The sequence below is a fragment of the Nicotiana tomentosiformis genome, chromosome 12, assembly GCF_000390325.3.
Source record: "Nicotiana tomentosiformis chromosome 12, ASM39032v3, whole genome shotgun sequence".
Taxonomy (NCBI): domain Eukaryota; kingdom Viridiplantae; phylum Streptophyta; class Magnoliopsida; order Solanales; family Solanaceae; genus Nicotiana; species Nicotiana tomentosiformis.
Genome location: NC_090823.1, coordinates 21,628,089 through 21,652,796, shown reverse-complemented (window position 1 = coordinate 21,652,796; position 24,708 = coordinate 21,628,089). Strand labels below are relative to the sequence as shown.

Here is a 24,708-nt window from a genome sequence, read left to right as displayed (position 1 = left end):
GAAAAATATAATTTCTCCTAAAAATTACTTTTTTGAAAAATATTTTTGAGAAAGTTATAATTAAAAATACTTTTTAAATATTTGATCAAATATTAATTATTATTTAAAAGAATTTTTAAATTAATTTATCAAAAATACTTTTAAAAAAAACACAAAATAAACTGATTTTACTGCCTCTCTTGGATTCCCTTTGGAAATTGAATAATTGGATAAAGCCTGACGATCCCTCTTTTATGATAAACTCGCCACTGCCCACGCCTATAAGCTGTAAATATTTTGTCCCTTTTCCATTGTTTCTTTTCTTTGTCCCAATGACTGTGTTATTCTCTCTGAATGTCAGTGAGCTTACACCTAATCCGACCATTTCTGTTCAACCATTTCTTTAGGATTCTGGAAAACCTCGTATTTGTTGAAAGTGCACAATTATGTCTTTTTCACTCTTTCATTCTCTTTTCACCATTTATATGCCATATTGCATATGCCCCCTCTTAGCGGCCGACTGGCGGAAGTCAGACTTTGAAATTTATGGCTTCTAAGGTATTAGTAACTAGATTTTAAATATAATTTTGTATATTCTGGTTCCGTCTGTGCTCTATTAGTGCTACATGGTTTAATGTTACTGGTTTACATAGCCCACTAACTTGAAAAGCAGAACCACAGTTACATAAGAATGTGGGCATGAACATTCTGTAACACCTTTCAAGTTTCAATTACCAAATTGTTGCAATCCTGAACTGAAGTCAAGTTTCAAGTTTCAACTGCACATTATATCAATTGCAAAAACAGAACCACATAAAAGTACAATTTTTTTGTTTGCCATGAAAATTCCTCCAAAGAAACCTCATTTTTTCAAACCTATGCTGCCAGGTTTCAAGCATGATCTTGTAAGTAATCCTTTTAGTTATTTATAATTCCTTTGTCTATTAGTAATCCTTTGTGTATATGCAGAGGAGGACCTGGTCATTCCATGTATACATGTATATGTCTTTAGAAAATAGTGAGCACCTTGTATACAAAACAGATTTTGGTTAAATCCAAAAGTACACCTCGACCTTTAAATCCTGTGTCCGCTTCACTATATGGTGGAAGAATTTATCCCAGAAAAGGAAAACACTCAAAATCATAACCGTAGTGCATGTGCATATGATCATTTTGTAATTGTTTAACTAAGTAGATGTCACAATTTCATGTCCTAAACAAACCAGCATAATGATTTGAAACAGCGCTACCCTAAGTTTATGTTGTATTGCAGAAAATACCTATAGGTTTCTTGAAATATCTGAAGGGATACGACCATATTGAACATGCAGTACTAAAAAGGGATGGTAAGAAGTGGCTGGTGAAGCTGACCGGCCGTCGATTCGAAGCTGGTTGGGCAGAGTTTGCAGAAGAGCATGATTTGCAATTGGGAGATATGTTGGTGTTTAGACATGAAGGTAATATGGAGTTTGATGTTTCTATATTTGGTTCTAATCACTGTGAGAGAGAATATGCAGAGTATCTTGAAGAAGGAGAAGTCCATACTGTGGAAGAGACTTCCAAGAATTTTGAATTTAAAGGTAATTAAGATCTTTATAGTCCATTAATTGTTCTTGATGTATTTGCAAGTTAATTCCCTTAACTTAATTATCATATGTTTTAATTTATAATGAAAAGTTAGCCAAAAGTTGTCTCCGTGTGACACTGTGACCAGCCACTAATGTTTATAGGTCACGGATGCGAGCCGTGTGAGCAGCCACTAATGCTTACATTATGGTAGACTGTCTATATCACATCCCTTGGGGTGCAGCCCTTCTCCGGACACTGAGTGAACGCGGGATACCTTGTGCACTAGGCTGTTCGTTATTGAAAAGTTAGCCAAGCCCTTTTCCGGACCCTGCGTGAACGTGAGATACCTTGTGCACCGGGCTTTTCGTTATTGAAAAGTTAGCCAAGCCCTTCTCCGGACCCTGCATGAACGCGGGATACCTTGTGCACCGGGCTGTTCGTTATTGAAAAGTTAGCCAAAAGATGGGGTGGATATTTAGATGCTAGCTATTCATGTTTTATTGTAAATCATTTTGTCATCTAAAATCTTGATATGGATTTGTCTAAAAATAACAATGCAAGGCTTTTCCCCATGCAGATGCTGCAGCTGCTCTTCACAATCCTTTTGGTCAGTCATATTTTATATGCACTGTTAAACCATATTGCGTTACAAATGGTTTTTTGGTAAGTCTCAAACTCATTCCCCCCTAACCCTTCAAGAATCTTCAGGCTAAAGGAAACATGTGCACCATTTTCTGGTTTTTCCCCTCTTTGTTTATTGGAGTTATTTACATACATAAAAAAATATGAAGCATATGATTGTTTGATGATATATGCAAATGGTTATAAACCTTTTCAGCGCCTTCCTAAACAATTTGCATGGGCGAATGGTCTCGCTAACAAGAAATGCGGTTTGATTATCAGAGATGAAAGACAAAGGTCATGGGATTTAAGGCTAACTACCTACGGTTCCCAAGTCTATATGGGAGGTAGATGGGGTGAATTCCGTGCTGCAAATGACATAAAGGTGGGAAATTATATAATGTTTGAGGTTGTTAGTAATGGAGAACAACCAGTGTGGAAATTTCATGGTATGTTTCTGATTTAAGCAACCTCAACCATCTTTATACTTTGTTATATACACCAAAAAAATTCTAATTTGCTTGCTTTTGAATTTCTTTATTTCTTGTATAAGTTGAGGGAGGGTGGTATTTTGTATATGTCGTAGTAATGTATGCATTGATAGCATAACACAGTTAACACAAATATAATTCTTTTTTTTTTTTTGCATGTTCTAGAATCTAGTCAGTTTGATATTAGTAATTTCCTTATTATTTGGAAGTTAGAAGAAATTTCAAGTAAGGTCTACTTTGGAAATTGAAGGGGAACCCTGGAGCAACGGTAAAGTTGTTTCTTCGAGCCGTAGAATCAGCACTGATGCTTGCATCAGGGTAGACTGCCTAAATCACACCCCATTGTGGTGCGGCCTTCTCCGGATCCTGCGTAAACGCGTGATGCTTCGTGCACCGGACTGCCCTTTTTTGCCCTACTTTGAAAATTGAAAAATATAGCCAAAGATAGGATGGATATTTAGATGCTATTCATATTACAATTTGTGATCTCTTTGTAATATTTAGTTTATTGACATGGTTTAACCATGTAACAGGCAAACCAAACCCCAGCATCAATTCATCAAGTAAGGCATTTCCCCATTTTGTATGCACTATTAGACCTTATTGCCTTTCAAATGATCTCTTGGTAAGTCTTTGCTTAGGCTAAAGTAATCGTGTGTAGCATTTTCTTCTTTTCTATTTGTTTTGGTATTATTTTTGGTGAAAATATGAAGAGCTTAATAATTGTTTTGATAATATGTACAAATGGTATGAAAAATTTCAGTGCATTCCAAGACAATTTGCACATGCAAATGGTCTCATTAACAAGAAATGCGATTTGATTATTAGAGATGAAAGGCAAAGGTCGTGGAGTTTAAGGTTACGTTCTTTTGGTACTGGTGTATGTATTAAAGGCGGATGGCATGACTTCCGTGATACAAATTGCTTAAAGGAGGGAGATCACATCGTGTTTGAGGTTGTTACTAATGGAGAAAAACCAATATGGCAATTTCGTCGTAAGTTTTCTCATTTAAGCTGCCTCTTACATATTTTTTCGATCATCTGATATACACAGATACTATAACTCTGTTTAGACAATCATTTATAGGCACTCTAAACATGCTTTTAGCTTAATTCAACTTCAAACCTAAGTCATTAATGTTCTTTTTTCCTCCTTTTTTATCAAGTAAATGAAGTTTCATTAAAAATGCTTCAAGAAAATGCTGAACATTATAGAAGTGAAGAAAAATTCAGTGAGCTCCTCTACAATGATGTCCTATATGTATTATAAAGAGCTAACAACGTCAAAAAGTTGAGTTATTTATACTATGAAGCCTATACTAGCAAAAAAGGTTTATAATGCATCTAGTTTTTAGCGCATGTGTGGGAGTTAATACTCCATTAAAGCATTTGCGATTTCTTTCAGTTTATACACTCCAACCAGGGGCGAAGCCATCTTTTGCTAAGGGTGGTCAATTCATCGAAATATTATGAAAATTTATAATGTGTATTTAAGTAAAATAGTAAATTTTGGACGTATATAACATATTATAGAACACTCTTTGTCGAGGAATATTTTTACTTCTTTCAAGTCTGAACACTCTTGGAAAAATTTCTGACTTCGCCACTGATTCCAACAAATGCAAGCTGACACCATCCTCCATGTCTTCCGAATGGATAATTTTAACTTTTCGCTGGCCCGAATTCTTTTAGGCTTCTCTAATCTGGCCCCAAAAAGACAAAGGAACATACTCCATATTTCTTTTGAAGTCATTAAACTTTATTTTCATGACATAATTCTCGTCCTCTTAATCCTTTTTCTTTTATGGCTGAGATGAGCTTAAATAGAACGGCATGGACAGTGAAGATTTATTTGCCGACCTCAACTTGCTCAAGAAAGTTGTGTATAGGGAGAGCCAGTCCCTTCTAATTTTGAAAGTATACCTATGGTCTTTTTCCTTTTTCCTAATTGTTACCCTTCACCATATCTTTTTCTTTCTTTTTATGTCTTTTTCCTTTTTCATATTTTCTTATTTTTCTGTGTAAAAGTGTTCGCGTATATTACACAACATTGGATATAAATTTCTGGAATTTGCCTATAGTGCCATAATACGAATTCGATATCTTAGCTTAGTGTGATTGTATGGAGTTTTCACAAGCAAGTTTGTGCTAATACTATGAGGATGGTAAATTTTTGGTAAGAAATCTTTTGCTAGACTAGTTTTTCTTCCTACTTGATTCTAACAGTTTTATGTTTGACGTCTCATCTCTGATCATAATTGTGTACTTTAAAATAGTATTTATTAATTACATGCATAAGAGCTTGAACATTTTGTAACGCTTTAAAGAATGTCCACACAATATAGTAAACTTTTTAAACTCTTTGGCTTCCTAGCAGATATTACATTGACTTGCATAAACTAATGTATTTTGTAGGCAATATTTCTGGAGAAAATGCAAGCATATCATTCAAGGGGTTGACTGAACAATGAAGCAGATGGTATAAAGAGGAAAATTGAAGCAATTGAATCAACATTTGGTGCACAACCTTAACAAACTATGTTACATTTTCTTCCAGAAAACTCCATGTAATGAATCTTTCTCGAGAGGTTTGGAACTGAGTACACTGGTCGGGGAGTGGTCTACGTGAAACATTTAAATCAGAAAGTGTTATTTCTTGGCCATTGGATCAACAAGGATGTGATATGTTCATAGAGAAATTAATTTTTTCAGCTTCTAAAAAATAGCTTAATCTGTTTTTTCAGCCACGTGGAGATATTATAAGCATTATTTTGTAAATGCTGAAAGTTATGGTTAAAGCTAATCCCCTCCCAGATATGCTTGGAGTACAACATCTGAAGAAGATATGCTCGATATCCTCTTTCTCCTTGCAGCAGATGCTACACATCTAGGTATTGCTAATGTGTCTTCTAAAGAGCATGAGAGTGGTGGGGAGCCTAAGCCTATTATGAACTACTAGCCATAGGAAAGCTTTAATCTTATTGAGCGTAGGGACTTTCCAGATCCATCCGAAGTCTATATTGTTTACCTGATTCTCATGAGGAGAAGAGATGAGCTCATAAGCCGCTTTGGTAGAGAATGAGTTATGGTTTAAGGTGTTCCAGTTTGATTTATCCCTAGATGGTAGCCCTTGCTTAATATAGGTGCTGTGAATTTTATGCTTTATGCTAGTAGGCAGGTCGAAGGAAAGGGTGTTCAAATTTATAGTACCATTAGCCAAGATAGTGGAGAGTGCTAGGTTTTGTTCATTCCTCATTAAAGGCCACTGTATGAGGCTTCTCAAAGGTTCTGCGTGATTTATCCATTTGTCATCCCAGATGTTTATGGATTTACCATCACCTATTGTCCAGTGTAAGCCTTTGTTGCAAATGTTTATCCCTTCTACTATGTTTTCCCAGATGTGTGAACCCCTTGCTCTATTAGAGGATCTGTTAACCGTATTATTCCTCATTCCGTACTTATTATGGAGAATTTTGGCCCAGAGAGAGTTCTTATCTTTCGAATATCTCCATGCCAAAGCCGCTTTGAAGGAAGCGTTTTTCCAGTGTGATTTGTATAGCCCCAACCCTCCCTCCCTTTTTGTTTTGGTAACTATATCCCATTTGATAAGATGACATTTTTTCTTTTCATTAGTGCTACCCCACAAGAAATTCCTTTGTATAGCATCTATCTTGTTGGTAGTGGCTTTGGGAAGACCTTAAATTTGCATCACATGATTGGATATGGCTGCTAGGGTAGCTTTAATTAAGGTAGATATATTAAACATTTATTTTCCATCCTTGTAATCTAGTGTTGAGCCTATCTATAATAAATTGAAAGTCCTTTGGCTATTATATGGTCTATCATTGGGAACCAAGGTATTTACCAAAGTGGTTGCTTGTTTCATGGACAGACTCTAGCTAATGTGGTTTTTGACATCTTGAGGGGTGTTGTTGGAAAACATGATTCTAGACTTGTTAAAATTAATAGTCTGCCCCGATAAACTGCAGAATTTGTTCAGGGTATCAATGAGGGAGTTGCAGTTTTTTTGGTTGGCTTCCATCATTAATGCAAGGTCGTCAGCAAAGAAAATGTGGGATATAGGAGGTCCTTTATTAGAAATTTTTATGGGATCCCACTTACAACAACAACAACCCAGTATAATCCCACTAGTGGGGTCTGGGGAGGGTAGTGTGTACGCAGACCTTACCCCTACCATGAGGTAGAAAGACTGTTTTCAATAGACCCTCGGCATCCTTCCCTCTAAGAACTCCCCACCTTGCTCTTGGGGTGACTCGAACTCACAACCTCTTGGTTGGAAGTGGAGGTCTCTTACCATGAGAGCAACCCCTCTTGTGATCCCACTTACAACAGTCTATTTCGTGATTAATGAGTCTAGAGAGCATTTTCATACAGATAATAAAGAGGTATGGGATAAGGGATCCCCTTGCCTAATGCCTCTAGAGGGTAGGAAAAAATCTGAACACGAGCCATTAATTAAGATAGAAGTTGAAGTAGCATGACATAATAATATTGATTAGATTATTAGGAAAATTTAGAGACTTTAGCGAGAAACTCACAAAGGACCACTCTATCTTATCATTAGCTTTCTCTAGGTCTATTTTAACCATCATCTTGGCCTTTTTGCCCTTGATTTTTTTGAAATGATTTAAGACTTCTTGCACGATGATAGCATTATCCGAAACTCTTCTTCCTTTAATAAAACTAGTTTGTGCAGGGTGAATGATATTGGGTAAGAGGGGTTTAATCCTATTTACTATAATTTTGATGACTACCTTGTATGATACAAAGGCTTATGTGTCTATATTGCTTAATGGTCTCAGCATTTTGGCATTTAGGGATAAGGCAAATGTAAGTATTGTTCATGTTATCCAACATTTTTTTGTTTTCAAAGGTACTTATGACGAAGTCAATGAGTTAGTTTTTCGTCTCATTCCAATATTTTTGATAGAAGAACGGATGCAAACCATCCGGCCCCGGGGCTTTAAGGGGTTTAAAGGAGTTGAATGCAAGTTTAATATCTTTTTTTGTAGGGGTTAGGCTGAGATCAAAATGTTGTGACTCTTGAATAGTAGCGTAGTAGGACATATAGGTATGTTTTTTGTAGGACATCTCTTGCTTGGTTGAGTAAAGGTCATGAAATTTTTTTATTTATCAATTCAGTAATATCTTTGGGGTTATAATACCAATTTCCTGCCTCGTCTTTAAGGCTTAGAATCCTATTTTTTTTCTTCTTCTATGCATTGTAGTAACGTGGAAGAATTTTGTATTGGCGTCTCCATCTTAAAGTCACTGAACTCTGGATTTAAGCTTTCAGAAGTCTTCTTCTAATTTAAAAATATTCTTATATTCCTCCATTAGGTTAATTTCTAAGTCTATAAGAAACTGGCTATAGGGGTAATTGGGCGATCTTTGAATATCCTCTAGTCTAGCCATGACTTTTTTCTTATTTTTAAAGATATTTCCGAAGATGTTCCTATTCCAGTCAGTAACTTTTTCAATGAAGTTTTGAATGGTGTTGGTAATGTTCGCTTGATTTTCCCTTGTTTCCCTGACCAAGGGCTTGAACGTAGGGTGAGAGGTCCACGTGGACTCAATTCTGAAAATACTCCCACTTCTAGCAAAACATTTTGTAAGATCTAGTTTAAGAGGGCGGTGGTCTGAGTGGGTACGCGTGAGGTGTATAACATGAGCTTCTTAAAAAATATTAACCCATTCCGGGTTAGCTACACATCTATCTAGTCTCTCCATAATTAGGGCATTTATCTTTTTTCTTTTGTTCGTCCACGTGAATTTTGACCCTTTAAATCCTAAATCCATTAACCTGCAATAGCCTAGGAAATTTAGGAATTCTGTAATTCTATTATTATTAACCGGCAATCCTCCAAATATTTCGGAAGCCCTAGTAACTTCATTAAAGTCGCCCGTAACAAGCCAAGGCCCTTTAAAATTATCTGTTACTATTTTTAAATTTTTTCATAGGATTAATCTTTCTTCTAATAGATTGCTAGCATAGATAGTAGAAATAAGCCATGGATTAGGTTTGTTAGGTACCTTTATCATGGCGTGAACCTCCTGATACGTGGAGCCAATTTGGTCAACAATAATGTATTCATTTTTCCACATAATTGTGATACCTCCCGAGTTGCCTTGTGCAGTTACTTGTATTAGGTTGTCGAATCCAAAGTCGTTCCTAATCATGTCGTGCTCCTCTATTCTTGTTTCCAACAGGGCCACCAACACTGGCCTATTATAATCCAGCATGGACCTAAATGCCCTTCGAAAGTCAGCGTTACCCGCCCCCCGGCAGTTCCATATGATGATACTCATGGAGTTATTCCTGATTTGTGAGCTCTCCCCCTGATTGTGGGATGAGCTCTGTAGGTTCGGGGTTCCTTCCTGGCTCAGTTGGGCAACATTGTCCCAATGGTGAGCATACATGGTTGGGATCATCACAATACCGTATGTGAATAGGGTTGGTTCAAATATCATTCTAATGTTCAAAGAGAATTTCCTCAAATCTTACGGGCAACGCAAAATGAATCTTTTTTATTTTCTTTCTTTGAATGCCAGTGTTTTTGGGTTTCTTAGCATTCCGTACTCCACTCTTGTTGTTGTTGATATTCTGTCCTCTTCTTACTCATCTACCATCTGTTGTTGTGGCGGGTTGCTTTGGTTGTTGTGCTCCGTCTGAGCATTGTTGTTGTTGAAAGAGGTCGGATGAGAAGTCATTATTGGTGTGTTTTCCTGTTGTGTTGTTGCATGTTGTGGGTAATTCGACGCTTGGTTTCCCTGCATGTTGGAGAGTGGAATCTGAGTTTGGAATGGATTCCCATTGTAATATGATGGAGCTGGGGTTGGTGGTGGATTTGAGTTGTGAAAAAGGGGTAGGTTCATGTTTATTGTATTTGGGATGGTATGTGGGTTCACAGTCTGGTGGTTACAAGGGTGTGAGCCCGCTGGTTGAGAGGGAGGATATAGTGGTATTTGTTGGGCTGGTAGGGCCAACCATGAGTTCGTAACAATATTGTCCATTCCAATTCGGAGCCCCTCCGTTATTATTTGTGCCAGGTAGCTCGGGTTTTCTATTTGTATAATTATGTTTTGGCCATTGAGTTGGAGGCTCATGCTTAGTGCATGCCTTGTGAGTCAGTATTCCATCCATGATTGGGGAACACGGTTTGGTGGGAGAGGTGGGGTTGTAAACACGATGGGGTTTTGGTTCAGTTGTATGGGGGAAATAGTTGGCGTTGGAGTGGGAGGTTGTTGTTGCTCTCTTATCCACACATTTCTCCTTGCCTTGAAGTATATCCTGTGGTAGTTGTTGGTGAGGAGTCTTGGAATTTTTGCTATTAGGTTCCTTATATTTTCCTGGTTGAATAGTGTTGTGGTTTATGCATGGGCTAATATTGTTTAAAATGTAAGGAGAGTTTGTAGTCTTAGGTGGGGTTGGGTCGAAGATCTTAGGGTCTTCCATTATCGAATCTGCTCATTAATAAGGAGTTGATTTGTTGTCTTATCATTAGTTTTTTGCAGAGTTTGGGGTGTACTAGGTTTATTTTCCAATGAATTTGCATTAAATGGTGAGTGGATATTCCCCTCATCATTGAATACTATTGTGGCTGCTTTGTCGATTAGGGCTTGTTCTACCTCCATTTTATCCATGGTTTGTGTTTTGGGTGATTGGACATGTGAGGTACTCTGGATGTTGGGGGTCTCATTACTAGATTGGGACATAAGAGTTTCGAATTTGTTTTGGCATTTGATGGTATTAATGAGCAAGGTTTTAGGCTCTTTAATACCATTTATGTGTCTTGGTATATTGTCAATTTATTTGTCTAGTTGGTTTTGAGTTATGTTACCTAACGTAGTTTTCCTTAGGTCCTTATCCATTGGTTCTAGAGTGGTCATTTGGTTATTAGTGTTTGTTGTGCTAGCCCTTTGAGAGGTACTGGCTATGTTACCTTTGTTATTCAATAAATGTGCGCCGATTTACGTGATGAGTATGTTTTGGTTTTGTGCTTTGCCTGGCGGATATTGTTTGGGTTTAACTGGGAGGTTCGTAATATCCATCCGATTTTTGTGTTGGCCTTGTCCTTGTTCGTCACCTTTTGGTTTTATTGATGGGGATGTTGTACTGTTGTTACCATGGTTTGTTGGTGCCCAATGTCTTGCCTCCATTTTTCCAATATCGTGGTTTTTTTCTTTGGAAGTGGTTTGGCTTAGTTTCTGCTAGTTGTGACTTCATGTCTCGCCTTCCTTTCTCCCTGATTTTTTATGGTGGGAGACGACCGTCCATTGCTCAATTTCCTTGGTTAAGGAGAGGATATCTTGTGAGCTAGCGCCCTGGCTTTGGTCATTTGGATCCTCTTCCTTAGGATAGTTAGGGCAGTTCCGTTGTACATGTCCCAGCCTCCCACAGTTTGTACATAAGAGGTTAAAGCCCCTGTATGAGACCTTTTGGTAGTGTTTACCTAGGATAACATGAGTTTTAAGGGGTTTCTCTATTGGGACCAGTATGCACACTCTTGCATATTTGCCTCTTAGCGCTGATGAGGTATATGCGTCTATACGGGTTAGTTGTCCTAATTTATTACCTATTTTTCCCAGGATCTCGTAGTCATAAGATTCCGTAGTGAGATCTGGGAGTCTGGCCCAGATCGCTGAGTACATTAGGAGAGCTTCCGAGGCGATGAACCTGGGCTCCCATTTCCTCACTATGAGGTATTGGTTGCCTATAAACTAAGGACACTCATGTAAGATTTTATCGTAGTTTTCTCTCTTATTAAATTTTACTAGATAATAGTCATATCCAAGGTCTATCAACGAGATTTGTTCTGAAGGTTTCCATATAGCATGAAGTTTTTGTTGTAGGAATAGATATCCCACTCTTCTTCCGAAAATATTTATAATAAGGGCATTAGACCAGTTTTTATACATGTGCTCCTTATTACCGGAGGTGATAGGAATGAAACTGCCTGAATCAAAAACATTATCCACCTCATCTGAGGCAAATGGGTTTTCGACCTCATCTGAAGGGTCAAAAGAAACCACGTTACTCTGGACAATAATTTGATTCATGTCCTGTTGTCTTAGGGAGTTAGTTAATTTATTCAAGAAGGATCACTCGTTAATGCCCTCTGGACAAGTGGAATGTTGGGCACATGGGCGGATTTAGGTTATACGTGACACCGCTTCATCGGAAAATTTACAAAATATATGAGGAGCAATATGAAAAAAAAATTTCACGTACATTTACTTTGAAGTGACACCACATGACGTTAAATACTTGGTGGTTAGGGGCGGATGCACATGGGAGAGAGCGGGTTCACGTGAACCCATCCTCCTCCCCCTAAATCATGTACAATACTAGTAAATTTCTGCTCAAATATTTAAATTAACATAGGTGAACCCAAGCTCAAGTGAATACTTTAGTGCATTGATAAGGAGGTGCACCTTCTACCTTTTAATCAGGGGTTCGATCTTAATAAATAGGGTTAAATCCCATGCTCTACCGCTTTTTCTAATTAAATAAACTTTTTGTTTCTTTTTTTCCTTTTTTTATTGGGTTACATGTTTTCTTTTTATTTTTTCTCCTTCTCTTCTTTTTTTATCTTTGTTTTGACTTTTAAAATTCCTAAACCAAAAATACATCTCTTAGACACCCTTGAAAACTCGGGTCTCTGGCGCTCATGGTGCACCCATGCTCTTGAAATCCTGGATATGCCTTTGTTAAATGGTGGTTCACTGGTTAAGCACTGCATTTTTGTTGTAAATGGTGGTTCAACATGTAGGGGTGTTCACAAAACCCGAAAAACCAGTCCAAATAGAAAATCAAATCAAACCGACCAAAAAAGTCGATACTTTTTGGTTTGGTTTTGAATTTTAAAAGTCGGACAAATTTGGGTTGGTTTAGGTTATAATAAAAAATAAAAAAATAAAAAATAAAAATCCAAATCAAACCGACTTTAGAAATAGCTATTTAAATTTTTTTATTGCACTTATATATATATATATATATAAAGAGAGAGAGAGAGAGAGAGAGAGAGAGAGAGAGAGAGAGAGAGAGAGAGAGAGAGTGAGTGAGTGAGATTCTTATACAAAGTTTTTAAAATTTTATGGTACATGCTAATTAGCCTAGTTCTTTATTACTATAATAATCTAGTTCTTTACCTTCACATTCTACTTTGATTGGTAGTTTTATTTTAAGTACAAGAATCTCTTTCATGTTAAAAGTAATCTATTTTTAATTGAATTCTTGAATTATTCATCACTATTTGATTCAATTATCATTAATATATCTTGGTAAATGATAGATTTCTCAAAGAGCAATTGGTTTGATAGTGTTACGTTGAAAATACAGTCGCCGGAATATGTATTTGGTAGTTTATGTCTCATATTTAAGAAAAAACTGATAAATAACCAAAAAACCCAAAAAACCGACATAAACCGAATCGATAAAAAATCGACTTAATTGGGTTGGGTTGGTTCCAACATTTAAAAACTTGACTTATTTGATTTAGTTTCTTTTGAGGGAAAAATCAATCCAAATCAAACTATGAATACCCTTATCAACATGTATATATTTATGTGTATGTAAACTTTTAAATAAAACCTTAGCTTTTAATATTCTCAAGAAACCAATTGATACTAAATATTTTGACGCTTTCGGAAATCATATTTAAGTATATAAATAAATTTAAATATAATTTGAAAAAAATTGTTTGTTATCCTTTGTGATTTGTCATCTCTCTTATCATCTACGCCAACTTCGGTAGGTCATCGATCGTTATAAGTTGTCTAGTTATTTTTTCGTTTATATTTCTCACTTTTTTTAAAAGATATTCGCTATTTTCTTTATGAGTTGAATTCTATATTTTTATGAAATGACATTTTAATATGATGTCATTTTGGCAATTTGTTCTCCTTTTTAAAGATATTCGTTGTTTTCTTTATGAGTTGAATTCTATATTTTTATGAAATGACTTTTTAATATGATGTCATTTTGGCAATTTGTTCATCTATGTACCTTTTAAATAGTGACATCGCTTACAAAAAATTCTGCATATTCCACTGGTTGGGCACCACCCGTGATTTAGTAGGATTGGGCTAGGATTTGAAGCTCATTTAAGAATGCGACTTTTAGCCAAACCCAAGTAAGCATGTGGCTCGTGAGGGTTGATTGAGGCTGGGTTGGGTTGGCCTGTAGGCCTAATAAAAATTATTTATTTAAATCATAAAAATTAAAGTCTACTAAGGTCATCATATTAAAATATCAAGTCTTAAAATATAAATTTTAAAAATAAGAAGTTATAAAATAAAGACTGTAAAGTAAATATATCGAAGACAAGTATAGAGGGAGATGGATATTTTTATTCAACTTCAAACTGATGTACATAATGAACTGAAATATCTTTTATTTATAGAAGAAAGGAAGTTGTTGTGTAAGCTGCTACTGCAAGTTGTTGTGTAAGCTGCTACTGCAAGCTGTTGAGTAAGCTGATTGTAAGCTGTTATTATACCAGATATAGATAATCTTCTACCGGGGGTAATATTTATCCATAGCGGAGTACCGAAAGGATAAACTCATTGTACCAAATATAGATAATCTTCAATTGGGGGTAATATTTATCCATAACGGAGTATCAAAAGGATAAGCTTCTTGAGGAGGCTTATTTCCAATAGAGTACTAAATAGATAAACATATTTACGGCGGAGTCCCATATGGATAATCTTCTTCGGGAAGCTTATTTATAATGGAATAGTAAATAAACATCCATAATATAGCATATTCATAACACTCTCTCTTGGATATTCATTAAAAGATATTGTGCCTTGTTAAAACCTTACTAGGAAAAACCTAGTGGAAAAAATTCTAGTGAAGAAAAAAGAGTACACATATTTAGTAATACGTAATTCTAGCTACCTCATTAAAAACCTTACAAGAAAAACCCCATGAAAAAAACCTTAGTAAGGAAAAAAGAGTACAATGTGTATTTCACTCCCCCTAATGAAAACCTTGTTCCAAATATTTGAGTCTCCGCATTCCAATCTTGAATACCATATTCTCAAAAATTGAAGTTGGCAAAGATTTAGTGAACAAATCAGTTGGATTGTCACTTGAAAAGATTATTGCACATCGATGTCACTATTTTTCTGAAGATCATGTGTGTAGAATAATTTTGGTAAAATTTGCTTTGTTCTGTCTCCTTTTATAAATCCTCCCTTTAATTGGGTTATGTATGTAGCATTGTCTTTGTATAATATTGTGGGTTTTTTATCACATTCCAACCCATATTTTTTTCGAATAAAATGAATCACTAATCTCAACCATACGCATTCCCTACTTGCTTCATGAATAACTATTATCTCAGCATGATTTGAAGAAGTAGCAGCAATAGATTGCTCTGTGAAGCGCCATGATATGACAATACCTTCACATGTAAACACATACCCGATTTGAGATCGAACTTTATGGGGATCGGATAAATAACCTGTATCTGCATAACCAATATGATCTGCACCACCTTTGTTAGCATTAGCAAGATACATAAGTACACCAATTGCACTGAGATAGAGTATTTCAGGACCAAGGAGTTCCTCATCCTCTTATGGAGGTCGGAACGGATCCTTATTCCCTTCAAGTGATCGAACACCCATTTGGTGTACTTAATGGGTTCTCTTTGTACATGTAAAAGCGTTTTAAGACCTTTTCTGTATAGACATGTTGATGGATAAAGATCTCGTCTGCTAAATATTCAATTTGTAGACTAAGACAAAGTTTTTCCCTTTGGATCTTTTCTGGAGTTCCTATGAGATTTATGTTGTTAACATAAACAACAAGTATAACAAACTCTGATATTGTTTTCTTTGTAAAAACACATGGACAAATGCCATCATTTATATAACCTTCATTCATCAATTCAATGAGGTGATTATACCACATGCGCCCTGATTGTTTTAAATCATACAAAGATTTTGTAAATCTGATTGAGTACATTTCTCGCGACTTTGAATTATATGCTTTAAGCATTTTAATTCCTTCAGGGATCTTTATATAAATTTGATCAAATGAGTCATATAGGTTATGACTTGCATCTAAATGGTATGACATTTTCAGGTGTCTGGACTACAGGTATGATCCTCACAATCTTTTATTATATTGTGCATTATATTGTATCAACTATATAGTCGACGATCATTTTGTATCGGTTCGCAAGTGACATAACTTGTTGAGATCTCATCACTTTCTTTATTTTCAGGAACCTGAACTTCTTCTAGAGTTTCATGAAATGTTAAGTCGTGTGCTCTTCTAGAGCTCATTTCCTCCTCATTATTGCGATGACCCAAAAGGTCATCTTATATTTTAGAACTCAATTCTGCACTCTTAAGCCTTAAAAATCTCATTCTTACCCTCCTCGATTTATGTGCGCAGTTCAGACGTATTTTCGGAAAACTTTTATGTTGAAAATTGATGAAAATAAGAATTTTGCCTTAAAAGTTGCTTTTAGTTGACTTCGGTCAACATTTTTGGTAAATAGGCCCGGATTCGTGTTTTAATGGTTCCGGTGGGTCCGTATCAAATTATGGGACCGGGGCATATGCCCGGAATCGAATTCGGAGGTCTCTAGCTCGAGTTATGAATTTTTGGTGAAAATTAAAAGTCTGAAAATTATTTATTTTTAAGGAATTGATTGATATTTGGCATTGTTAGTACCAGATCTGTATTTTGGTTCTGGAGCCCGGTACAGGTTCATTATAATATTTAAAACTTGTCTGTGAAATTTGGTGAGAAACGGAGTTGATTTGACGTGATTCGGACGTCCAGTTGAGAAGATAGGAATTTTAAAGTGTTCTTGAGAATTTCATTTGATTTGGTGCTACATTCGTAGTTCTAGGCGTTATTTTGGCGATTTGATCGTGCGAGCAAGTTCGTAGGATGTTTTTAGACTTGTGTGCACGTTTAGTTTGGAGCCCCGAGGGCTTGGGTGAGTTCCGAATAGGCCATGGGATGTTTGGACTTTGGAAAATCTGGTTTTCAGCAAATTCTGGTGTTCTGGCATGTCTTTCTTCGCGTTCGCGAAGGTACTTTCGCGAGCGCGAAGAGTAAACTGGTGAGGCTGAAATTTCTTCTCCGCGAACATGAAGGCCTGGACGTGAACGCGAAGTGATGGGGGATTTATCCTTCGCGAACACGACCGGCTCATCGCGAACGCGAAGCACTTGGGGACCTGGAGGATGGTTGGTCGTTCCTTCATCACGAATGTGAAGGCCAGAGGGAGTGACCATCGTGAATGCGAGCAAGGTCTCACGAACGCGAAGGCTTGGCAGCCGATACTCTTCGTGAATGCGACAGTGGCCTCGCGAACGAGATGCACACTGTCGCACAATACATAAAACAGAATCAAGAACGGGAATAAGCCATTTTTCCAACTTTCATAAAACCAAAAGGGCTAGAGGCGATTTTCAAGAGTTATTTTCTTCCTCAAAGTGTTGGCAAGTGATTCTAAACCATTTTCTTTCAATTACCCATTACATTTTATGAATTATCAACCAAAAATCTAGAGTTTTCATGGTAGAATTAGGGGTTAGGGTAGAAACTAGGGATTTCGGAAATTTGGGAATTTAGACCTCAAATTGAGATCGGATTCCAAAACCAATTATATATCCGGGCTCGGGGGTGAATGGGTAAATGAATTTTGGTCCGAACCTCGGGTTTTGACCAAGCGGGCCCGAGGTCGATTTTTCAAATTTAGGAGGAAAATTTGAGAAATTTAATTTATGCAATATAATTGATTCCTTTAGCAATATTTGATATTATTGAGTCGTTTTTGAATAGATACGAGTGATTTGGAGGTGAATTCTAGAGGAAAAGCTATGATTGAAAATTAAGTGGTCTTCGGAGCAAGGTAAGTATTGTGTCTAACCCTAACTTGAGGGAATTAAGAACCCCAGACTATTTGTTATGTGAAATTAATGTGAGCGGCATATATGTGAGGTGACGAGTACTTATGTGCCGCCAATTTACCTGTTTTCCATGTTTCTCCCATTTTTCTTATATTGTCTCTTTCCTATGCCTAATTGCTACGTGTTTATACTAGTGTTGTTAAATTGATCGTTCTTATCATGTTTACGGATTTTCTAGTGATAATTGAGAATTTATTTCAAAGTTGAGATTGATATTGTGAAACCAAATGTTGAAGTAAGGCTTGTACTTGTTATTTTATCTCCCTGTTGTTATTTATGTATTGAATTATGGTAAGGGAGAGTGTTAATGCACGAAGGGTAATGCCGTGCCATATTGTGAGTGTTAATGCACGAAGGGTGATGCCGTGCCATATTGTGAGTGTAAAAGCACGAAGGGTGATGTCGTGCCATATTGTGAGTGCTAATTCACGAAGGGTGATGTCGTGCCATGATATGAGAGTTAATGCACGAAGGGTGATGACCTGTCATTTCTATTGATTTTTATGGTATGGTTGAGAGTAAAGGCACGAAGGGTGATGCCGTGCATTTTTCCTTTACCGTATTCGTGTTCCTGTTGATTCAAAATATATTAGTTGTTCTAGTTATCATTTTGTTGTAGTTCTTTATCTCGTATTTCCCCCAGCATGTTTCCCCTTCCCGATATCACCTGTCTAATTCTTCATTACTGTTATTTGTATATACATTGTTAAACTGTACAGGTTGATTTGTAGGTGCCTTGCCTTAGCCTCGTCACTACTTCGTCGAGGTTAGGCTCGACACTTACCAGTACATGGGGTCGGTTGTACTGATACTGCACTCTGCACTTTCTGTGCAGATTTTGGTACCGGGCCGGGTTGATCAAGATTTTAGCTGTTGGACCCGCTATCCGGAGACTCAAGGTAGATATGTCGGCGTTCACAGATCTTGAAGTCCCCGTCTATCTTTTCTGCTTTACTGTTTCTTTCATTCAAACAATTGTATTTCTCTCAGACTATTACTTGTATTGAATTCTATAATGCTCGTGAATTGTGACTCCAGATCTGGGTGGTAGTAATTAATGCAGTTTTTATATTATTCCGCACTCATTATATTTCACCTTAGTTAATTTTCTGTTATTTACTGAATGGGATAATAATTGGTTTAATGAATTCTCTAACGTTGGCTTGCCTAGCAAGTGAAATATTAGGTGCCATCACGTTCCCGACGGTGGGAATTCTGGGTCGTGACAAGTTGGTATCAGAGCACTAGGTTGCCTAGGTCTCACGATTCACGAGAAAGCTTAGTAGAGTCTGGAGGATCGGTACAGAGATGTCTGTGCTTATCTTCCAGAGGCTATGGAGTTTAGGAACAAATTTCACTTCTATTCTTCTCTGTCGTGCGATTTTGTTTTCTCAATACTGATTGAACTATTCTACCCTTATTCTCTCGTAGATGGCAAGAACATGTACTGTTTCCTCAACTGAGCAGCAGCCAGAGCCTCCAGTGGCAGCTTCTATGAGGGGCAGAGGTCAAGGCCGAGGTCGTGCCAGAGGTCGCGGCCGAGGTCGTGCCAGAGGCCGAGGCAGGGCCAGGGCTCAGCCTAGAGCCCGAACAGCAGTCCCAGCAGTGGAGCCTCAGATAGATCTTGACGAGGAGGTTCCAGCCCAGACTGTTCCTGCCTGGCCAGCTCAGGTTCTGAAGGGGTTCATTGCCACCCCAGTACTTCAGGACGCTTTAGTCCGTTTGGTGGGCCTTATGGAGAGTGTGACCCAGACTAGCATGTTTCCCATGGCACCAGCCGTCTTTCAGGATGGAGGAGGAGCCTAGACTCCCACTACTCCTACTCCGGAGAAGATAGCTCCCCAGTATCAGGCTCCAACAGCTCAGCCAATCGGAGTAGTTCAGCCGGTTGTTACGGCACAGGTCGGAGATGGGCCAGCTATGTCTTCTGAAGCTTTGTGGAGGTTGGACAGGTTTACCAAGCTCTTCCCAGTTCACTTTAGTGGTGATACTTCAGAGGATCCCCAGGAGTATCTTGACAGTTGTCACGAGGTTCTACGAAACATTGGTATAATGGAGACCAAGGGGGTCGATTTTGCTGCATTTCAGATGACTGGTTCTGCCAAGAAATGGTGAAGAGATTATTTGTTGACCAGACCAGCGGGGTCGCCTGCTCTTACTTGGGACCAGTTCTGTCAACTCTTCATAGAGAAGTTTCTACCTATCACATTGAGAGAGAAGCGTCGTCGTCAGTTTGAGCGTCTCCAGCAGGGCAGTATGACTGTTACTCAGTATGAGACCCGTTTTGTGGATTTTTCCCATCATACTATTCTTCTTCTTCCCACCAAGAGATAGAGAGAGGGTGAGGAGGTTTATTGATGGTCTTGCTAAGAAGACTGGGAGTGAGATTTCTTTTCAGGCGACTGCTAATGTCCCCAGACGAGTCGAGATGGTTCTTACTCAGGGAGGTCAGGGGTCTGACAAGAGACCTCGTTATTCTGGTGAGTTCTGCGGTGCCTCATCTAGAGGCATGGGTACTTTTGGTAGAGGCCATCCTCCCAGGCCATTTCATTTAGCACTCCAGGAATCCCACGGTGTCTCAGGTGGTCGTGGCCCTCAGATGCATTATTCCGACCAACTAGCCTACAGTGCACCACCAGCTCCTATTAGTGCACCTCCACTCTAGAGTTATCTGGGTGGTTATTCAGGTCGACATGGTCAGTTTCAGGGTCAGCAGTCACAACAGCCGAGGTTATGTTATACTTGTGGTGATCCGAAGCACATTGCTAGATTTTGCCCTCGGGCAACGGGCATATCACAGCATCAGAGTTCTCGTGCCATGGTTTTCGCACCAGTTGTTGCACCACCTGCTCAGCTAGCTAGAGGTAAGGGTCAGGCAGCTAGAGGTAGAGGCCAGACTGTTAGAGGTGGAGGTCAGGCCGTTAGAGGTGGAGACCAGCCAGCTAGAGGTTGTCCCAGGGACGTAGTTCAGAGTGGTAGGGCCCAGCCCCGGTGTTGTACTTTCCCAGCCAGGCCCGAGGCTGAGTCTTCTAACGTTGTTATCACAGGTATTGTTTCAGTTTGCAGTAGAGATGCTTCAGTTCTATTTTATCCGGGGTCTACTTACTCCTATGTGTCATCCTATTTTGCTTCATATTTGGTTGTGCCCCGTGATTCTCTGAGTGCTCCTGTGTATGTGTCCACACCAGGGGGGGATGCTATTGTTGTAGATTGTGTTTATCGTTCGTGTGTGGTCACCATTGTGAGTCTTGAGACTCGTGTAGATCTTCTACTTCTTGATATGGTTGATTTTGATGTCATACTGGGTATAGATTGGTTGTCACCTTATCATGCTATATTAGATTATCACGCCAAGACAGTGACCTTAGCCTTGCAGGGGTTGCCTCGATTAGAGTGGAGAGGGACTCTTGGCCATACTACCAGTAGGGTTATCTCTTATGTGAAGGCTCGGCATATGGTCGAGAATGGGTGTCTAGCTTATTTGGCTTATGTCCGTGATTCTAGTGCGAAGATTCCTTCCATGGATTCTGTGCCAGTTGTTCGTGAGTTTCCAGAGGTGTTTTCTGCAGACCTATCAGGGATTCCACCTGACAAGGATATTGATTTCTGCATTGATTTGGCTCCGGGCACTCAGCCAATTTCCATTCCGTCATATCGCATGGTCCCGCCAGAGTTGAAAAAATTGAAGGAACAGTTGCAAGATTTGCTTGATAAGAGCTTCATTAGACCTAGTGTCTTGCCCTGGGTGCACCTGTGTTGTTTGTGATGAAGAAAGATGAATCGATGAGGATGTGCATAGATTATCGGCAGTTGAACAAAGTCACCATTAAGAACAAGTATCCATTGCCAAGGATTGATGATTTATTTGATCAACTTCAGGGTGCCCAGGTGTTTTCGAAGATTGATTTGAGATCTGGCTACCATCAGTTAAGGATTAGGGCATCTGATGTCCCTAAGGCATCTTTTCGGACTCGGTATGGGCATTACGAGTTTCTAGTTATGTCATTTGGGCTGACAAATGCCCCAACAGCATTTATGGATTTGATGAACCAGATGTTCAAGCCCTACTTGAATTCCTTTGTGATTGTGTTTATTTATGATATCTTGGTCTACTCCCACAACCAAGAGGAGCATGAGCAGCACCTTCGGATCGTTCTTCAGACTTTGAGAGACAACCAGTTATATGCTAAGTTCTCAAAATGCGAGTTTTGGTTGCGTTCAGTCGCTTTCTTGGGTCACGTTGTATCAGTAGAGGGTATTCAGGTGGATCCTAGGAAGATTGAGATAGTTCAGAACTGGCCTAGACCTACATCAGCTACAGAGATCCGTAGTTTTCTGGGTTTGGCGGGCTATTACCGTCGATTTGTGGAGGGGTTTTCATCCATAGTAGTCCCGTTGACCGGGTTGACCCAAAAAGGTGCCCCGTTTAGGTGGTCAGACGAGTGTGAGGCGATCTTCCAGAAGCTCAAGACAACTTTGACTACGGCACAAGTATTGGTGTTACCCACAGGTTCAGGATCTTATACAGTATATTGTGACGCATCTCATATTAGTCTGGGTCCGGTATTGATGCAGGGTGGCAATGTTATTGCATATGCTTCGCGGCAGCTGAAGGTTCACGAGAAGAATTACCATGTTTATGATCTAGAGTTGGCAGCCATTGTTCACGTGCTGAATATTTGGAGGCACTATCTTTACGGCATGCCATGTGAGGTATTCACGGATCATCGGAGCTTGCAATATTTGTTCAAGCAAAAAGAGCTCAATTTGAGGGAGAGTAGGTGCTTAGAGCTATTTAAAGACTATGATATCACCATATTGTATCATACCAGGAAGGCCAATGTAGTGGTCAATGCTTTGAGTAGAAAGTCAGCTAGTATGGGTAGCCTTGCTTATATTCCAGTTGGTGAGAGACCACTTGCATTAGATGTTCAGGCCCTGGCCAATCAGTTCGTGAGGTTGGATGTTTCTGAGCCCAGCCGTGTTCTAGCTTGTACAGTTGCTCGGTCTTCTTTGTTTGAGTGCATCAGAGATCGGCAGGATGACGATCCTCATTTACTTGTCCTTAGAGACACAGTGCAGAATGGTGGTGCCAAGCAAGTTACTGTTGGAGATGATGGAGTTTTGAGGATGCAGGGTCATATTTGTGTGCCTAATGTGGATGGACTTCGTGAGTTGATTCTTGAGGAGGCCCACAGTTCCCGGTATTCTATTCATTTGGGCGCCGCCAAGATGTATCAGGACTTGCGGCAACATTATTGGTGGAGGAGGATGAAGAAGAACATAGTTGCATATGTAGCTCGGTGCCTAAATTGCCAGCAGGTAAAGTGTGAGCATCAGAGACCTGGTGGTTTACTTCAGAGGTTAGAGATTCCTGAGTGGAAGTGGGAGCGTATCACTATGGATTTTGTTGTTAGACTCCCACGGACTTAGAGGAAGTTCGATGCAGTTTAGGTCATTGTGGACAGGCTGACCAAGTCAGCGCATTTTATTCTTGTGGCAGTTACCTATTCCTCAGAGCGGTTGGCAGAGATTTACATCCGCGAGATCGGACATCTTCACGGTGTGCCCGTGTCTATCATTTCTGATCGAGGTACGCAGTTCACCTCGCACTTCTGGAGGGCAGTACAGCGTGAGTTAGGTACGCGGGTTGAGTTGAGCACAACATTCCATCCTCAAACGAACGGGCAGTCCGAGTGTACTATTCAGATCTTAGAGGATATGCTCCGCGCATGTGCTATAGACTTCAGAAGATCGTGGGATCAGTTCTTGCCCCTTGCAGAGTTTGCCTACAACAACAGCTACCAATTGAGCATTTAGATTGCTCCCTATGAGGCATTATATGGTAGGCGGTGCTGGTCACCAATTGGGTGGTTCGAAAGTATCACGATGATCCATCCTATGTGTTAGATTTCAGCTCTGTCTAGTTGGACAAGGATTTGACTTACGAGGAGGAGCCGGTGACTATTCTAGCCCGGCAAGTTCGCCAGTTGATATCAAAGATTTACCCTTCAGTTCGAGTGCAGTGGAGAGGTCAGCCTGTTGAGGCAGCTACTTAGGAGTCCGAGTCCGATATGCGGAGTAGATATCCCCACCTTTTCACCACCTTAAGTACTTTTCTATGTCTGCTCGAGGACGAACGGTTGTTTTAGAAGTGGAGAATGTGATGACCCAAAAGGTCATCTTATGTTTTAGAACTCGATTCTGCGCTCTTAAGCCTTAAAAATCTCATTCTTACCTTCCTCATTTTGCATGCGCAGTCCGGGCGTGTTTCCGAAAAACTTTTATATTGAAAATTAATGAAAATAAGAATTTTTGCCTTAAAAGTTGATTTTAGTTGATTTCGGTCAACATTTTTGGTAAATAGGCCCGGATCCGTATTTTGATGGTCTCGGTGGGTCCGTATCAAATTATGGGACTTGGGCGTATGCCCAGAATCGAATTCGAAGGCCCCTAGCTTGAGTTATGAATTTTTGATGAAAATTAAAAGTCTGAAAATTATTATTTTTTAAGAATTGATTGATGTTTGGCATTGTTAGTACCGGGTCCGTATTTTGATTCTGGAGCCCGGTATAGGTTCATTATAATATTTAAAACTTGTGTGTGAAATTTGGTGAGAAATGGAGTTGATTTGACGTGATTCGGACGTCCAGTCGAGAAGATAGGAATTTTAAAGTGTTCTTGAGAATTTCATTTGATTTGGCACTAAATTCGTAGTTCTAGGTGTTATTTTGGTGATTTGATTGCGCGAGCAAGTTCGTACGATATTTTTAGACTTGTGTGCATATTTGGTTTGGAGCCCCGAGGGCTCGGGTGAGTTCCGGATAGGCCACGGGATGTTTGGACTTTGGAAATTTTGGTTTTCTGCAGATTCTGGTGTTCTGGCATGTCCTTCTTCACGTTCGCGAAGGTACTCTCGCGAACGCAAAGAGTAAACTGGTGAGGCTGAAATTTCTTCTCCGCGAACGCGAAGTGATGGGGGATTTACCCTTCGCGAACGCGACCGGCTCATCGCGAACGCGAAACACTTGGAGACCTGGGGGAGGGTTAGCCATTCGTTCATCGCGAACGCGAGCAAGGT

The 24,708-nt window shown here is 39.2% G+C and overlaps 2 protein-coding genes across 5 annotated transcripts; both read left to right on the top strand.

Annotated features, from left to right (window-relative positions):
* Positions 1–219: 219 nt before the first annotated feature.
* LOC104105747 (B3 domain-containing protein REM10-like) lies at positions 220–5,403 on the top strand. Of its 4 annotated transcripts, none has more exons than XM_018773984.3 (7): positions 220–537; positions 1,311–1,559; positions 2,126–2,211; positions 2,387–2,618; positions 3,194–3,285; positions 3,424–3,655; positions 5,076–5,403. In XM_018773984.3, exons 2-7 carry the CDS (start codon positions 1,415–1,417, stop codon positions 5,129–5,131), a joined length of 843 nt encoding a protein of 280 aa, XP_018629500.1. In that variant the 5' UTR covers positions 220–537; positions 1,311–1,414; the 3' UTR covers positions 5,132–5,403. The 4 variants fall into 4 exon arrangements, with proteins under 4 accessions (XP_018629500.1, XP_009612440.1, XP_009612433.1 ...); XM_009614145.4 differs by having other exon boundaries at positions 1,253–1,559; XM_009614138.4 differs by lacking the exon at positions 220–537 and adding an exon at positions 564–884 and having other exon boundaries at positions 1,253–1,559.
* Positions 5,404–19,058: 13,655 nt separating this feature from the next.
* Positions 19,059–19,433, top strand: LOC138902340 (uncharacterized). The gene has a single exon (XM_070190195.1). The coding sequence runs from the start codon at positions 19,059–19,061 to the stop codon at positions 19,431–19,433; it is 375 nt and encodes a 124-aa protein (XP_070046296.1).
* The last annotated feature ends 5,275 nt before the right edge of the window (positions 19,434–24,708 follow it).

What these genes read in the sequence shown, in the direction of transcription:
- LOC104105747 (XM_009614138.4), top strand. Translation starts at nt 819, where the DNA reads ATGAAAATTCCTCCAAAGAAACCTCATTTTTTCAAACCTATGCTGCCA. An exon ending in CAGGTTTCAAGCATGATCTT is followed by an intron (nt 885 to 1,252) that starts GTAAGTAATCCT and finishes GTTGTATTGCAG; the next exon opens with AAAATACCTATAGGTTTCTT. An exon ending in CAAGAATTTTGAATTTAAAG is followed by an intron (nt 1,560 to 2,125) that starts GTAATTAAGATC and finishes TTCCCCATGCAG; the next exon opens with ATGCTGCAGCTGCTCTTCAC.
- LOC138902340 (XM_070190195.1), top strand. Translation starts at nt 19,059, where the DNA reads ATGGCAAGAACATGTACTGTTTCCTCAACTGAGCAGCAGCCAGAGCCT.